Source organism: Trichoplusia ni, chromosome 24 (genome assembly GCF_003590095.1).
Source record: "Trichoplusia ni isolate ovarian cell line Hi5 chromosome 24, tn1, whole genome shotgun sequence".
In the NCBI taxonomy this organism is placed as follows: domain Eukaryota; kingdom Metazoa; phylum Arthropoda; class Insecta; order Lepidoptera; family Noctuidae; genus Trichoplusia; species Trichoplusia ni.
Window position 1 is genome coordinate 3,127,358 of NC_039501.1, and position 18,923 is coordinate 3,146,280.

Here is an 18,923-nt window from a genome sequence, read left to right on the forward strand (position 1 = left end):
ATAATACGACGATGAAGTTTAATGTGACGAAAAGGAAATGGTTTCTCGTAACTGAGCTGAGTGAGCTGAGCTCTTCGTCTCTTTCTTTTTTCATTTTCGTGCCCGACAGAATCCTCAAATACTAGTTTGCTATATTTAAGACCTAGAAATACATTGTGAAGAGAAATGAACAATTGAGTATTGAAAACCATTCTGTCTCCGTCACAGTAAAGTCAAAAGTTGAAAAAGAAACACTTCAAAACAGAAGTACGACGATACGGCTTACTTACTCATGAATACGTCAGAGTTTTAGACACGTTACTTGTGAATAAATATGAAGGAGAAAAAATGTTTTGTCATGACCAAAAGTTGAAGGAACCTTTTAGAAATTAATCTCTTCCATCCTGTATATAAACAGAGTACGCGACATTAATTAAATGCAAACAGAACTTTGTTATACAAGTAAAATTTCGTTTAATATTTTCACCGCGACTCGCTCTCTTTAAGACCTATCTTTAGCTAAAACTTAAAACTGTTGTGTAAGCGAGGATTTAGTTTAAAGTCTCCTAAGGGATATGAAATATCTTCTCGTGTTATTCACGGTTCAAATCTCATGGTAATTAGTAGAGCACCGCAGTTACCAGGTTACGACTCTATCGAGATACTTATTTTAGTTGTGGAAGAAAGACGGCACATGTACTTTTGTTCGCACGTTGGTCTAGAAGTTGACTATGCGGTGACTGATATACCGGAGGTCGTGGGTTCGAAAATTTGATTTCCATAAAATCCTTTTAGGGAGTCGATCTTTGCAGTCATGTACTCTAGCGGACTTTTTTCAGAACTTTTTATTCTTAAATTAGGCTAGTGGCTTCAGAGAGCGTTAAAAAAGGGCCATTTTTAATACCCTCACTTTTCTTTTTTTGTTTGTCGTTTCGGTTGGACTTTTGCAAATCAATTTTAAGGCGTTTCCCGATAAGCTAGCAGGCTGAAATTTTCTGGGTAGCTTCAAACCCGATGACAATGCAATATACAACTATAAAAACGGCTGGATTGATTTTAATAATATTTGAATGTAACATTTAAAAACGTGGGATTTAGATTTTTTATTATATTACATTAGTGTTGTTTACAGTGAGGCATATAGTACGTCTGTTCGCAACCAACGGCTAACTCTACTTTTGGTTTGAACGCGACGTATTGCGATCGAGTTATCGATTATCGATAATACTGAGATAATTCGATTTTACTTTTATCGAAGCGAGTACTCTCTCGGATAACCGTTTTATACTTTCAACGAAATTGCGATCGAAATTAATAAATATAAACTACATTAAATGTTATGATACACTTCTTAAAGGTTTCGGACTCAAACGGAGTCCTTGATCATTAGCTAACATAGCGGCGGGCGAGCTAGTCGAAATGAACTTCGACTTCATTGCTTCGTATAATAGTATCAATTTCTTAATAATAAATATAAAATACAACGTATCGCCCACCCATGTCATAAGCGCTCAAGAAGTCAAGTAGAACAACACGCTTTCACTATACTAGTTCAAGTTCAATCCAGATGGAGAAAAGACAAATATTTATAGAAATATCTTTTACATCCAATTGAGGAGTCCGAGGCAAAGCTACAACTGCACAAGTTGACCGATCACAGGTAATGTACTTTTGATAAGGTTGGATGGGTGACCATCTTTCTCATAAGGCATGTTAAATTATATAGATACCGGCTGTTATTTGTACATGTTTGACAGTCGTTACGGGTAATTAGAAACTAGAAAGTCTGACAACCACTCTTATGCAGATATAGTGTTGTCCAGGTAAAGGACGTATTGAGAAAGGACCTATAGAACACTGGTACTTAGCTGTATCCAGTTCGACTGAAAGCCGGCCACAACATAGTTGGAGAAAGGCTAGAGTGATGATGGTTCTGTTAAAAATTAAATAATTAAACTTTATGCCACAAAACTTAATAGCACTTGCATTTTAATAGTAATTGCTTCAAGAAAGTTAATTATGCACCACAAGCCATAAAAATAAATGATTTAAGATGGAAAAGTTTGACTCCCGGCCCAAGACAGTTGCGAAACTTTCGCTAAACTTCACTGACTTATAAAATTACTGGAAAACATGATTGGACAGTTGGCCTTAGATTGTTCAGTTTCGATCGTCAGAGCATTGCTAGGTAGATATAAAAAAATGTTTTTGGATATTACTATGGATTTGATCTGTCTAATTTTCACCATTCAGAACCTGTATCTAAAAAAATACATTTCCACCAAAATATTAATAACAGACACATATAATTCCATCCATTATTATTAATATGATAGTTAGGGCTTGTCATAATAACATAGTTAGCAGCTTTTAATGTTATTCGATTTAGCATAAAACTAATTCGTGTCTCGTCAAATTAATTTTGCTAATTAATTACATTTTAGCGTTGAATCTGTCATGGCCGCCGCGCCTAACACGTTGAATTTTCAACGGTGACGCATCGTACCTATTTACCTAGTTTGTAATACGTATTTTGTAAATACTAAGTTGTTTATGGGTTAGGAAGTAATGGCTTGTCGTATTAGTAATAGTAATAATAGTAGCTATTTAATATGCTTAAATTAAATAAATTTTGACACATGTCGCGATGAAAGCTGGGTAGGTTGTTGAAGAGTAGACAGACAATTTCACAATTGGATGGATAGGAACAAGAATTAGACAGATAAATATGAAACGATAATTCCCTAAATGTATTGCAGAATTGTGCAGGGCGATTCGAGCTCGCAGAACTGAGGGTTTCGTACATATACAGAAACACACACCTTCATGGCAAACGGACTGACAGCAAAGCCTTACAAAGAGGGTTATTTATTACCCTTTGGGTACGGAAATAAAAAAAAATACAATTATTTAATGCATCGTTCTAAGCAAACCAACATAATACAACATTAAAATATGAAAGAAGCTTGCACAATTTGACCGAAAGAGGGTTTCAAGAGAAGATTACAGACTAAGGAATAGGAAAAAGGTAAAAAAAAATTGAGAAGACAAAGAAAAAATATTTACCGTAAATAAAAAGGTAAAACAAAATTACAACCACATTGAACCATCCAACCGTATATCTAAAATTTAATTAGTAAATGAAATCAATTAGACATTGTCGTAAATAAGACTAGTAATCAAATGCAGGGTGGAGTGTTGCGTGAGACACATCCGTTAGAGAAAGGCCACGGTGAATATAGCTCAAACAAATGGCCGGATTGCACATCAACAGCCTTCAAAGATACTATTTCTGATTCGTAAATGAAAACTTTTTTGTTTACCTATTTTTAGCTCTTAATTCAAATGAGTGAAATAGGATTGTATGTTTGTAAGGAAAACGATCTGGTTTCTATTTTTAAAATAACTTATGTCAGCGATAGTTTTAGTAGTTTGTCTAGGTATGAAAGAAACCTCTTTAGTCGAGTCATGTAAGAAAAACAAATTTTATTTCATCCCACCTGACAATAACATTTTAATGCGAAAAAAACAATATGTCTGTGATATTATGCATTTTTTTAAATGATTTAAACTGTTGGGGTCTCCTTGTCATACTCTACCAAGTATTTTTTTTTTAATCAAACGGTTTTTAATACTGGCTGGGCAAATTGAATTGAATACCATGTTTGTTGACATAATGCCGTTCACAAAACGTTTTAAAAAAGGTTAGCAAACACCACCAACCGAAGGCATCAATTAAAAACATGCATAACACAATGACGCTCAAAGCCTCATAGATGGAAAACAAAGAGGGGATAGAGCTTAATTAGTGTTGTAATTACATATTCATTGCGTCCCCCTCTCTCCGCAAATCTCCCCCTTCCTCCATCCGATGTCCCCCTTTCTCCCCTGACAGTGTCCCCTTTTCTCCTCGCTCGCCGTCCGTCTGATTTTAATTATAACGTGCGTGATAATTTCTCTTTGCATTGTAATGATGAGCTTGCATGGATTGTTTATTTCTATCTAGTATTAAGCTGGTTTTTGTTTGTTCAGGTTTGTTGCAAGTTGCGAAGTATGTTGAAGTTATTGGAGGGCTTTCGATGTTGGGATTATAATGTATTTTACGGTAATTGTTTGGGTCACCAACTAAAGTAAGCATTATACTAATATTCTGATTGTGGATGATGGTTTTGATTAATAATGTTTTTGCGCTTTCATAAATTACGTTTTTGTATTTTGAAAAATTATATTGATTGTTGTTGATTTTAGCTAGATCCGTCTCAAGATCCCTTTTCCCAATTATAAAAACGTACCCCATTTTTGAGGTTCGCTTTACGACCGACCGGCTTTCTATCCTTATGTCTTTCTGTCTGTCACCAGACTGTATCTCTTGAATCGTGATAGTTAGACGTGAAAAGCATAGTGACAAATTATGAGAGTAAGTACGCCTATGTAATTATATTTAACCTATTTGTACGGAACCTTTAGTGTCGCGATTCGGACTCGCCGTTGACCAGTATTACATGAGAAATAATGAAAATATTGCCAAAGTTAGCAGTTATCTGTATTATCAGGGTAAAATCCTTTTACAGTCCCTTGTAATTTGTCTAACTACGGACTTATAATATAAGCTTTTAAAGCAAGATTAGTATCAGTGTGAAAGCGAGATGGCACTATACAGCTAATAGCGTCGTTTCACTCCCCCAATATCAACATTCCTGCTATAGAGGACACAGCAGGAGTTCTAAACAATCATAATTAACTGGTTTAATTACCGCCCTTATCTGTGCACGGACATCGCTACAATTATCGTAAACTTTGCTTTAATTACATGATTTATTATTTAGAGATCCGTAAGGAACAGAAAAAGAACCTTCAGCTATCCAGAACTTATATATATAGAATGACAGTACGATTACATATTAGCAAAGAGATTACAATTCTTAAGCACAGTTTGTTTCTGTCAAAACAGAAATTTTATTTGTATTCTTTTTCTTGCGGCTTCGCTTGCGTTGATATTGAATATAGCTGCAAAAACATAACTTACGGGGTTAAAAAGAAATACTTGGTTGTGTAGTACGTCTAGTACCTTCATACCAAATATCATCAAAATCTGTCTAGCTATTTAAGAGATAACAAATAGACACACAGACTTACAAACTTTCTCTCTTATAACATTAAAGTGATAAATGTGATAATACCGACCAGACGTTATAGAAATTACTCTGCCTGCAATAATTGTACAATTATCGCTGTTACTTGCTGTCTAAGCTTTTGCAAGATACCTTATATGTCTACCGGTTTTTCTTTGTACAGAAAAATCATGTTTGACTCACTCAGTACATATTTAATTTTGTTTCTATTGTATTTCTTTACCTTTAAGAATAAATAAGTGAATAAAATATCTACTTTATTCTTCTCTTGTACGGGGTCAGTTTGGTTGGCTGCGCTGATAGCATATTCATGTTTTTTGCTTACAAATGTGTATTTTACTTTGCACATGTGGTATTTCAGTTAGTCAATACCCAGTCCTTTTTAAAGGCCTACACAGAGATACATATAAAACACGCTGTTTTTACGCTTTTTTACGTGAACCTAAATGTGGAGTGGCATTTGCTGTGGTGGGTGTGGGTTCTCTCATAGGGCAAGGAAATAGCCAACAACAAAGAGTACACTAACAACATACAAGTTAATGCTACATAGAATTTGTTTGCTAGAAAACTATGAAACCCGCACTTCAATACGTGGAAATTAAATTATCATTAAAGCTTTCTCGTTTTACTTTCCTGCTTATTTAAAGTTGTAATAACAAATGATTTTTGTGTCCATAGTTCTCAAAATAGTCCTTTATTAAATTTACCGTAAACTTTAGTTCATGCGCCTAGTATTGCACCAACAGACAAAAGAAGCCTGATTCTTTGCTATTTAGTGGTGACTTAAAAATAATTTTGCATTCAAACTCTTTTTTTTCTAAGTCTATTTTCATCCACCGCAGGATCTATGCCTCTAGCCTTTTCTTACACTATTATCGTATAAATAATTAACGCCAAACGGAGTTATCAAGAGGATCGTGATATAACAGTGTAACAAGCGTTGTGTTGGCTCCTTCCGGGCCGCTAGCTGTATCGATCAAACTACGTCTAGTCTGGAGCGACGGGCTCGCACTATGCAGCGAAGATAGAAGGTCCATTGTGAACAGAAAACCTTGCAATGTTGTACTAAAATAAAACCGACCTTCATGTTAACTTTTGGCTCTCCGAATACTAGTTGTACCCAGTAAGTTTTATCTCAATATGTGATTTTAGTGTACATGTGTATATAAGTAAACTTCTCCTAAACGGCTGAACAGATTTTGATGTTTTTTTTTTGTATACACACAGATGGTTTAAAATTTACAAATCCCGCAGAATGAAGTTATAGATCAGCTGGTAGTGTATAAATGCCCCTATATCCCACTGTTGGGTATATTAACATTCTTTTACTTTGTAAAAACTTTGGTTATTACACACAAATACATATACCTATTATAGGTACGTTTTTGCTCCGTGTTTTTTTGTATAATATGTCAGTATGCCAAATCGGTCTTCAAAAAACAAGTGAAATAGTCACAATCACGGTGCTTTATCAAGCAAATTAATCATGCAAAATTCATTAATTTCAATTTGGCTACTAAGCAGCACTTTTTGAATGGCAAATAACAACGGACAGCACTCAGATTCGCCAACCCTATCACTATCCACCATCACTATTTAGTAATGACGTGACAAACAAAATAAAATACTAATACGTACTTGTACTTCTGAAAACATTTTTCTTCAATAGAGTCTGTCTGATGCCTAGTTTTATTACTTTTTTTATAGCTGAACAAGTTTCGAATGGTTTTCTTTTTAAATGTATTTTGTATTTAAAAAAATGTATATATTTCAAACGTCTGAGATGTAAAATTCTGACAAGATTAAGTATTTTAGTTTGTGCAATTTTGCGTTGGATTTTTATAGATGGATTCATTTAGTGTTTTCGAACTCTTGTGCCAAATATATGGTTTATGCGTTTTATACATGAAAACCAGTCTTATAAAAAGCTTTTCTACTATTTTACGGTTTTGATTTTTTAGGAATTTTGTAAATAGAATGAAACTTTATGCTGGTTAAGTGCGAGTCAAACTCTTGACTCTGAGAGCTTTCGTGTAAATATGTTAAAGAAAAACTGTTATAATTTTTCACAATGCTGTGAAGCTGCCAGAGAGACAGACAGCAGAGCCCTACTCATGGTTTACTTAGTTAGGTAGTAGTTAGTACGAAGCAAAATACCTAACCACTTTGTTTTTTTTTAAATTTAAACCTGTATTGATATTAACATTTACATGAATCGAAATTTCTATAAAAATAATGTTCTATTTTAACAAAGCCCAAACGAATAGCGGTCTCAAAAATAACCAGCATTTTGAGGCGAATGTTTTTTAAGTATTTGAATTGGCGAATATATATTTAAAATTCGTTTGCCTTTCATATTCAGGGTTTGCCTCTTTGTTGTCTTGCGAACCATTGCCGCGGGCGTATTTTTATGCCGTAGATTTAAGAATAAAAGGTACAGGTTGGTTATTTTTCGAAAATTATATTCTGAAAATGGAATTAATCGATGCTGTTTTTTTTACAATGGTATTGAAACTGTTTCTTTGTATGAGATTTTATTGATCAAGCTGTGTATATTGACAACGGAGCCATATTAACGATACAATATATCACTTAAAAAGGCACTACTGGAATAGATCTATACGTACTTAAGGAGTAGATACAAAATATAGATGACTACAATTTGAAAAAACGAATAAAAGAATGTATCAAATAATTGTATCAGACATTAATTATGAATATTATCTTTTTTATAATCATTTGAATCAACGGTTTACTCAAACGTATTTATCGGGATTGCCTGACTAGTTTCGGACCCAACCAAAGTCCTTAATCACGATGTTAAATAATGACGAATTTACGTCAGGAATGTTTTATATATTTTGCAAAAAGTACTTTCCAAAAGACCTTGTATTTTTTACAATTATCTTACCAAAAGCTTTTCGAACTTGATACGCCAAAATACACCCTATCTACAAATTAATAAAATCTAAATTATAAATGACCAAGTCTCCTCTGTGTCATCCCTGACAGTTTTGTTTTTCCACAGAGACTCAACATAACTTTTTGTACACAAATCACTAGTTTTTATTGTCTTTCGAGGAAGAAATCTTGTTTTCGAAGTAGTGAGGTTATGAATGTATATTATAGATGTATTTTAGGATATTATGCTTAACAAGATGTTTGTGAGGGGAAGTATTTTGTATGGGACATGTTGTTTCATCATCATCATCTTAGCTTTTTCCCAATTTAGTTGGGGTTGGCTTGAAGCGACTGATTGGGCAATACGATATCCTCTTGGTAGGACTGGATTTGGACTCCTCGTAACGACTGTCAAAAAATGTGTTAGTAACAGCCAGGACCCACAATCTGACGTGGTCTGTTTATAGATTGAACATTTGGTAGACAGTATGAGTAAAGATGATACACGGTTGATGACAGACCGAAAAAAAAATGGATAACACAAAGCAAAAAAGAACTATCAAAAGTGTGATGGTTAACTTTTTCATGGACAGTTTTACAGTCATAAATTAGCTGGATGAAACTGATTTGATCCTTCACCTATTTGCAAGGAACCTTCAGTGTGGACAGTTCAAGACGCACTTTCCCATTTAGTTTTTATGCAGCCGAATGTTTACTACAATAAAAATTATTTCATTACCAAAAATTTACTCTGACGTATGTATTATCAGACATTTAACACTAAATACCTTCAATATCAGCTGCTAAGCAATCAAACACAATTTAGCTGCAATTTGTATTAGGCAAACCACGTTCATGCAACGTGTGACTACATAATAGCATGGATAACACCTCATCACGCGTCTGGCATCGCTATCTGCACCCTAACAATGTTAAGTGCATGAAGAGATCGATAATGAACCGAGGTATTACGTATCTTGCGATGTGATAGCAATTTGGTAGCGGTAGTTGTGCAATTATTGCTGATAAATTTCATTATTGTTTTAGGAGTTGTCTATTCTTGTTTAAGTTACTTTTGATTTGAAAATAACCCTATTTGTTACATCATAATCTGTAGAATAAATACATTTTTTTAGTTCCAACGCTACAGAATTGTTCAAATGACGGACAAGTCCAAATCGCGTTATTTGTTGAAAGTAAATTTTAGATAATTCTGATAAATTTTCTTTTATTTATTTAACCCTTTAAATAAAACACACATTTCATAATTTCAACAGACAACCACATAATATATATGATTTAAATACAGCATGTAGAGCGACAAAAATTGAATTAAATTTCGCAACTCAAATCACTCTACCATTGACAGGGCATAAAACCGATTACAGTCAAATAAACGAATGCGAACCATCATATATAGCCGTAAATCCCTAGCCTCCCCTACGATGAATAGGATTCATTAGTATCTGCCATCTCTCCCCTTTGTTTAAGCGTCCCACCGAATGTAGGGACCAACTGGCAGGCGCGTTTGATTGTAGAGTCAGGTGCTATGTGTTGTGTGTGTATGTGTGAGTAACTATTGTTAAGGTTGTGTGCTTTGATGTAGGATGACCGTTTAGCTGTTAGTGTGGAATCAAAATGGCTGGTAATGAGGCTTTAGTTTAAATAATGTCGTTTTATAATGCTCCTCTGGGTGGTAGAGCGAATAGTTTGTGCTACGATGATTTTTGTGATCTTTGATTTTTTGGATTATAAAAACACTCCAGATCTATAGTGGTCTATAGAAAGTATAGTATAGATATATACATGTCATGTATACCTTTTGTACATGCGAACGAAAAGTCCACAGGTTAAATATGGTAATTGTACTCCCTGATACCATTTATCTAAATGCTTTGTTAATTTATCATTATTTTCCGAAAAATAACCAAATTCTTTACTTGTTTCAGATTTTAAGCCCAACGAGAGCTTCGCGAGACTGCCAACTATGTTTTAGTGGAAAGTTTGTTCCTAACCCCAAGTGCAGTGATACTATAGATAAGTCATTTTGACGATATTTTTCATTAGTGTAAACACTAGTAAGTGAGGAAAATGGGATGCAACACTAGTTCCGAAGCCAAAACTACCAAAGACGAGAAAAATGAGAAAAATAATGCCCAGGAAAACCAAACGAATACTGCTACAGGTTAGTCCTAATATAATAATTATTAACTTAGTATTGAATACCCACTTTATATGCACTCCATAGAAATGTATAACGTGAATAATGGCTCAATAATTTTCTTTCTATTAGAACCTTATTAGAAAGGCTCTACAAATAGAACAGCATACTTATTTGGAAGAATATAGTTTCAATTGGATTGAAAGTTTACTTCAAACCAGTATCTACATAATATAGTAAAATATAGTGTAAACATGTAGTATTGTAAGTACAAAATTAATTTAGTGAATTAATACTTAAAACAGCGCCATCTCTGGGAATTTTCCTTTGTTGCGAAGGCGGCTGGAAAGTAAAACGGGGTGTGGACGAGTCATAGCATTGTTGTCGTCCTAAAAGTGTGCGTTGCTTGAGGCAGATGGCGCTATAGAGAACGTTGTAGTTTAGATTTCCACCGTCAGATAGAGCTTGCTAAATAGTATCGTAGAGTTTTTTTCTAGTATCAGTTATTATTGCGTTTTTACTAACAATTAGTTGGTGAATTTTAAAATGAGATTTTCTTACTAAACTACTACTTAGTAGGATACATCTGTGATATTTATAATTACCATTTTTCGTTTAACAATTTAGCATTCAATTTAATTGCTGTGTAGGTCCTGATCATAAAATACCTCATTAACGCAAATACATAAACGACTGTTATATTTAACTGGTATACTTAATTTGGTACCTTCTCATGTTTTCCTTATTAGATGTTCCCCTAACTTATGTTGACAGTATGTATTTGAAGCTAGTTAACTTATCAATAAAATAACTTATAAATAAAACAACTGAACTAACGAGAAGAAAGATAGAAAACGAAAAAGAGTAATGATTTACTGTCATAAGAAACGTAAAAGATAAGAAAAGTAAATTATCCTTGGCTGTGTTGTCATGTTTTTCTAGTTAAGTCTAAGGAGCGTCTTGTAGAGACATTCCAATTCTGAAAAACCTTTGTCATTCTTCAAATTGTTTGAAAAAAACTAGACATCTATATAGTTAGGAATGTTGTCTGCACAATTTGTTGGTATCTGTAATATTTTTAGAGTTTCGTATTGAATATGGTGAAAATATACTAAGGTTCCGCTGTCGGTTCTTCTGTCACTATTCTGTATCTCATGAACCGAGAAAGTTGAAATTTTTACACAAGTTCTATTTTATATTGCTGCTTTAGTAATAAACAGAATTTTTTTTCAATAATGGCTAGAACAACTTATTAAAAAAAACACGTACAAACTTTAAAGAAATACAATGAAAATAACTAATTGTTATAACACTCAGCCTTTATATGTTCTAAGTTATCCAGTGATTTGCAGACTTCAGATAGGCACTTAGTCTATTTACCCGTTTTCTTTTCCATCAATCGTAATAAAACTACGCTAAAGAAAGACAAAATTACATCATGAATCAAAATAAGGCTAAACATTCCAAAAAAACATCATATTTTCCTTCTAAAAAAACCAATAAAACTTTTTATATTTTATTTATAACATTTCCGTTTCTGCGTCCCATTCATTCGGTTGTCAGGGATACGCGGTCGATACGATCTCTTTGGAAACTGCGTAAGATGTACCCTGTCAAGATATCCACTTGTAAGAGGCATTTTCCTGGTTGGGTTTGGAAACAGTTTGTTGATACATGGTGATTATTTGATTGGAATATAATGTTTTAGGTGGTGTGAAAATCTTGAATATTTATTGTTTTTTCAAAGGGTCACATGTTATGCGAGTAGATTTCTAACTAAAATAGAAAGCGGAATTTGAAATAATATGAGAAATGGGATGTAGAGTATATATAGGAGTACAATTTCTGTAAAATATTCTAGTCTGTAATGATATTGAGTCAATGTTAGGAACATAAAGGGTAATCAGATATAATTTTAAACAATAATCGAACATTCAAATTGACCAGTCCTTCATAAAATAATTAGTTTTAGTCATCATGCCGACAGACAAACTTTGCAAACAGTTTTGTGGAGTTTTATGTAAAAGAAAATATTATTGTAAAGTGTTTATTAAACAAATATAATAAATAAATATGAAAGCTAAACCTGCAATCTGAAACTCAGTCTGTTCGGAGTGAGTAAAACGAAAATAATTCCAAAAATATGTATGACCCACCAAGGAAATAGCCCGTCAATTTGATATTGTAATAACCCTAACATACAACCTTGTAACGTGAATTTCTGTTTGAATTTCAATAATTTCGAGAGCTCACCACTTGCGACCCAATTCGAATGATAAAATATTTACAGGGTGTGACTTGGCCGGGTCTTTCCCGGCTTTTTCTCGAACTTTCCATAAATAATATCTACTTGAATAATTCGCCATTTTGTTTGCCCATCCCTGTCAGTGCGTTTTTTCTGTTTGGTATTTTTTTGTAGAGTCCGGTAAATCTTTTTCTTGTACTTTCTCGAGTTTGGGAAAGTAATTGATTTATTTTTTTCTTGTTCTTTTCTTTTCGAATTTATCGTAGCATTTTTATGGTGAAAATTGAAAATATTCAACTGATATTTTTGTTTTGTTATTCCCAACCAAAAAAGAGGGGCGTTAAAAGGTTGGAACCTCATAATATGCAAGTTTGTCTGTGACACTGTAGCTCCTAAACGGGTGAACCAATTAGGAAGCGGGTTTTTTGCTGGCGGTTTTTAAAATCCAGTTAGTGATACTCGCAATCATATCCAAGATAGCATAACAAAATTGCCAATCACCATTTTACACATTTTTTCCAATTTCGAGTAGTATTCAAATATTAAAAGACGTCGTTTTGGCATTATATATGTTAACTGGGTAACTACCTACATTCTATAGGCACTATGTATTGTAGAGTCTCACAATGGGCTTACAACATAAGAACCAACCTTTCAAAACGGCTTACATGTGATTTTACTCTCTGCGGTTTATTATTACAACAATACTTAAAGCTGATTTAGTCGATGCGAGAACTATCATGCAAGTACACATACATTGCCGGTAATGATATATCACTTTTCGTACTTAAGCTTTAAAACTCCGCAACGTATTGCAAAATGTGCGATATAATCTCGTATCTATACATTACACACTATAAATTATGCGCCTTTGTTAAAAGAAGATTTAAATGCGGATCTCATAAAATAATAATGATAAATGACTGTCGGGTTTCAGCTTTTAAAATTAGGTCAGGTATATTTAACGTTTCACTCAGTTCGGGGAATATTTGGTGGTTGTTTATTATTAATGGTTAATATGTTATAAGAAATTATGTATGTCGTGATAGATCGTGATGGCCTTGTGGTTCTTTGCATGGATCTGAATGCACCAGTTGCAGGTTCCATCACAACGCACGCAAATTTTCAAGGTGACTTTTTCAAATGTTTTGGAAAATAAAAATCAAATTAGTTCATTTTTTAATCTATCTACTCTTACTGTGTCCCTCTGTTGGGCAAAAGTCTCCCCCAAGTCCTTCCTTCGTTCCACGATTCACTGTTCTGGGCCACGGATCCAGCCCGCGCGGTAAGAGTTAATTATTTCATAAGTAACATTTTTTTAATCGAATTATTAGTTCAGCACGTCACTTCTACCCATTTTTGTAACATATTTTATCAAAGTTCGGCTTTTTTTTTATTTTCTTTCTATTCAAAGTAACTCTACATTATACAAAAGTACTTTCTTCAGCAGTATTCGTACTCGTGTCAAAAGGTCATTCACACATCTTTCTTCAGAAACACGACGCACCATAACCGGGGAAATATTAACATTTCTGTAGCACCCACACAAAGTGCTTAATTTAAAAATACATTACTAGCTTTGCTCAGGTTTTCTAATAGCAAATTTTATCAATATTGGTTCAGTGTTGCAGGAAATATTTAGATACACTACAAATAGTTCCTGAAGAAGACTTTATTTTGTAGTAACGTCTCTTTTCCACAACTGCCACTTAAGTCTCCAATTATATTGACTGGCCTATTGGACTAGTGGTGAGTGGCCCTGACTGTACTGTGAGTATACCAGACGTTGTGGGCTCGATTCCCAGCTAGGACAAAAGTTTGTGTGATGCGCACTATCATTTGTTCTGTGTCGAGGTGTGATTTATCAATCTTATATTATTGTATTTCGAAATATACAAATATGTTTATCAGTTGTTTAGTCCTGATAATACAAACTTTGCTTAGTTTGAAACTAGATGGCGTAGGTGGCGAATAATATTGTTATTCTGGTTTGTTCAAGGGCGTAAGTACATAAGTATGTAACATCTTACATCGATTATTTGAGCCATTTAAGCCATTTGCCGAAGTATTTGAATGGGAGTACTTTAACGCCTTCTTCGTGATAATAATAAATTGCCTTTCAGTTTCCAGTGAATTATACGTTTTTAGATAGGAATGAGGAAAAGTATTGAGGGATTATGTTACTTCTGTGCCTTTTCATTGCGGTTCGGTTGCTTTTGAAGATTCTGATTGTGTTTATTCTTGACTCTTAACGGCTTATAAGGTTCTTAAATAATTTTCTTATGGAACAGATAATTAAAAAAAAAAACGTTTAAAGTGGCATAGTTTTCGATTTCAAACTATTCAAAGTTATTTTTAACCTGTCAAGATGTTTTGATGTCCTTGTAGAGGTGTTTCCAAATATTGAAAATCTAATTTTGAATGAAATATATACAAAAATATCCAATAATTCATTCAAAAGATTAAACAACAAACAGTCCTGTCGGTTCTCAATTACAAAATACAAAATCAACAAAGCTGTAACAAGAAACAGATACAATTAGTACAACAAACAATTGATACGACGCTCATTGTAAATATTTGATCTAATAATAGCTGGAGATAACAGATTTTAATTAACTTCAACGTCAGCAAGATGGCCGCTATTCACAGAAACAGGCTTTAGATTTAGACGTGGCGATGCTATTTCTTGCTATTTAGTAATTTCTAATGTTTCGAATGAAGTTTCTAGTTTTCAACCAACTCTCTCCATCTCTCTGTTTTAAGTGTATGTATTTTTCTTTAGTACAGGGATAATATGTATCTCTAAACTGCTGGATAGACTTAAGATTTAAAAGTGGATTTTTGCATTTTTATTGGAAGCTACAGGTGAAATACGATACATAAAGATTATTACAATCTTACGAATAATAATATAAGGAACATTATTAAAGTAAACTGAACCTCAATAAATTTACTGTTTTAATAAGTTAAGAAAACGAGATATAAAATCAAAATGTTTTCTTTATTTTTCACATACCGTACCATCTGCTACGCGAGCTCTACACATCACGTAGGCTTGCTACGATGCTACGAGAACGTCGTAGGCGTTATTTAGACTTATTTTTACAGACTCAAGTTAAGTAGAAGACCTTGATATATAAAACTATGATTTTGTTCGAGACAAAATAGTATTGTACAGTTTTGTTTTCTAAATATGAAAAAGGTTTTGATAATATTAAGTTCAATCGATCGGAGAGCGTGAATGATTACTACGCGAAATGCAGCAGGTGAGAAGATTCGATTCCCGTGTAGGACAAATAACTGTACGTTTAAATCTACCAAAAATATTAAATTAAAAATTAAATTGAAAAAAAAGTGAAATTAAATGTTTTTTAAAGATAAATTAGCAATAAATATCTGAAGCAATTACAAAACTTATATACTTCAATAATAAATTACTTTTAGTGCTTACAGCTAGACAAAGTCCCTTACTTAATGAAATTAGAAATCTTAACTAAAATAATGTCGTTACATGGCTCGTTATTCTACAGAACGGTTAATTAATTACTTTCCATTTATAACGTAGGATTTTATTCAAAAACAATCAATGTTTGAAGGCTTTATAGAGTTATTTCGTTAAATTGAATGTCGCTACTATTTTGTTTAAGTAATTGTTTTTTATTTAAAAGTGAAGGAAATAAGAAATATTTTCATGCTAGGTTATTTAGAATTAAAAATATGTCTTCTTTGCAGGCATTCGGTTGTGCCTTGTAGACTTCTTATTATTTCATTGCTCGTCACTTTGTTATGATAAGTTTAATAAGAACTAATTTCTAACTACATTTTAGTATTTTTACAATTAAGTTATAGGTCAGGATCCTTAAAATATAAAACTTGATACAAATAACCGTTAATTTTAGACCCAGTTTGTGGAACAATTGTTGAGTTTTGCTCTTAGTCGCAGGTCTTGGCAAAGCCATTTCATTTTAATACCTTTATTTAGTTGCGAAGGCACGTCAAATTTTAAAGTTAATAAAACGATTTGAGTACATCATTTAGTAAAACATACGATAACCACAAAATTGTAACATACCCTTGATATCGAAGGCAATATTCGAACGGCAACCAAAACCTACATTTATGTAACAATAGAGAAAACAAGAGGACGCCGGAAGGCTTCGCGCATCGAGTTACTCATGTAACATTACTTTGATAGGATACAGCCTTAGGCAGGACTGTAAATCTGACGCCAACATATATTCTGTCGAACCGATTATATTATAATGTTTAAACAACGATACGGTACAAAAAAGAGAGTTTAGAAAACATCGTGCTTCTAAAAATAACACATATTTTGAAAAAAAGATCATGATGAAAATGATGAAAGCTTGACAGTCTGACAACCAGTCTAACTAAGGGGTATCGTGTTGCCCAGGTAACTGGGTTGAGGTGGTCAAATAGGCAGTCGCTCCTTGTAAAACACTGGTACTAAGCTGAAACCGGTTAGACTGGGAGGGTTAAAATAGATTTTTTTTACAAAATTGTAAACAGATGATCCTTAATACAGCTTCATTAGCATTTAAGGCTAATTTATTCGTTGTTTTATTTGAATCAATAATTTTAATCATGAAAGTTAATATGTAAACTAGATATTGGTTAAATTTTTTTGAACAAACATGTCATTTAAAGACACAAAAGGCAATTTAAGCTGTGCCAGTCCTTCGCTTTACCAAATCCAATAGTATTTTCATAACTCCAAAATCCAATTCTGATAAAACAACCTAATCCCCAAATGCACATTAAAAATAATAATAGAAAAGGCTTTATTGCCAGAGGTTTTATTTCATAATCTTTGAGTTACTCACGTAGACTCTGAGGCATCTCTCAGAGGACATTTTCCCACCCTTTTATTTTTCTAGGAGACAGTAAGTAGTGCTAACTGTATTAAAGTTTTATGAAGAGTGGGGTTCAGTAGTGGCAAAAGGGGGTAAGATGGGAGTAAAGGGAGGGGGTAAAATGGTCTGTTAGACTACCGTATAACGACTACTAATGTAAGCTAATTTATTAAGACAACATCTCGAGTAAAAGGAGAATATTTTTGTTTGTTTTGGTCAAGTAGGTAATTGTTATAATGTTATTTGATAGTTTTTTGCGTAGGAAAAGTATGTAAAAATATATAAATGTTTTTGTAGTGATTAAGTCCAGGTATGAGCCGCATGCAAGCATGGTTTGCCATGATTTTTTGTCTGTTTCTTTATAGTAACCCAATTTAACTGCGATCTGTATTCCAGGCTTAAATATTGGTTTTATTAAGCTCCTTATTGCACTATTCCAAGAACTCTACTTACCTTACTTGTGGAATAATCAGTTGTATTTAGATTACAAAACTCTACATATGAATATAATAAACCGAATTATCAATTTAACTCGACGTAAGTTTTGAAAGTTCTTGTAATAAAACCAGGTTTTCAATTTAGTTTTACTATAAAACCACCAGTTAACACTTTAAAGTGATTAATTATTATTTCCTTTATTTAATCTTAAAACAAAGAAATTACATTTTTAAATATACATATATAAAAAAACAACATATAGTTAAAAATATAAAAAATAGTGTCCAACCAAAAATAGCAACGGGAACAGGCCCCAAGCTGCCGGTGGTCAGGGCTCCAGAGAGAGGAACCTCCTCCAATGCGCGCCGTGTCTAGAAGTACCGCTTTCTGAATCAAACCCTTGACCCAGACATCCAACGAGAGCCTTCGAAGATGTTGATCGGGGCATTAAAGTGATTAATTATTATTAAAGTGCTAACTTCTTGTGGGAGGGTAAGGCATCTTGTAAAGTAATGCTTTACGACACCACTCTGTCTGGCTTTTCTTTCTCTGACGCATACGGCAGCTATAGATAGTCTCTCATATAACATTAAGAACTAACTTCTGTGACGAGACGCTCACGTATTTTCTTTTGCTTCCTAAATTAACCCCTGACGAAAGTATCTGAGTGTTATAAGTTTGATGTGTCTGTCTTTGGCATCATAGCTTTAAAATAGATTGGGCGATTTCAATTCGGTTTATTTTGTTTTAAAGGTGAATTATGTGCGAGTATTCTAAGATATGTTTGTTTGATTTTGGTGCAACCATTGAAAGTTCTGGGTGGGGAAAGTTTTACAGGGTTTTAAATGAATAATTTATCTTGTTCATTGTTCTTAATTTTATTTACTCCTCCAGTTCGGTCCGAAACTAGTCTGGCAAGGCCGATAAAATTTGCGTGAGTAAACTATTACATTTTTTTTTTAATTTTTCATCGGTTATCATCAAACAAGTCATCAAGTATTTATTTCTTTCATATATAATGAATCACTAAATTAAATGCCTCATAAAACCGTTAATTTTTTTTAATAATGAATCATTCTCACGATACTTAATATAAAAAAAACACAACATCTAAAGCTATCGGATATAATCTTGCAATAACAATTTTCTTTAACCATGTAGGTTACATTCTGATCGATTGCCTGTCGTGT

At 33.3% G+C, this 18,923-nt stretch overlaps 1 protein-coding gene across 1 annotated transcript in view; it reads left to right on the forward strand.

Moving 5' to 3' along the window:
- The window catches only part of LOC113505075 (sperm surface protein Sp17-like), a 187,157-nt gene that overhangs the window by 32,417 nt on the left and 135,817 nt on the right, over window positions 1–18,923 (forward strand). Inside the window, exon 2 of the mRNA XM_026887584.1 lies at window positions 9,962–10,197. Coding sequence (XP_026743385.1) covers window positions 10,104–10,197 — 94 coding nt within the window. The 5' untranslated portion in view covers window positions 9,962–10,103. The remainder of the gene's footprint in view (window positions 1–9,961; window positions 10,198–18,923) is intronic.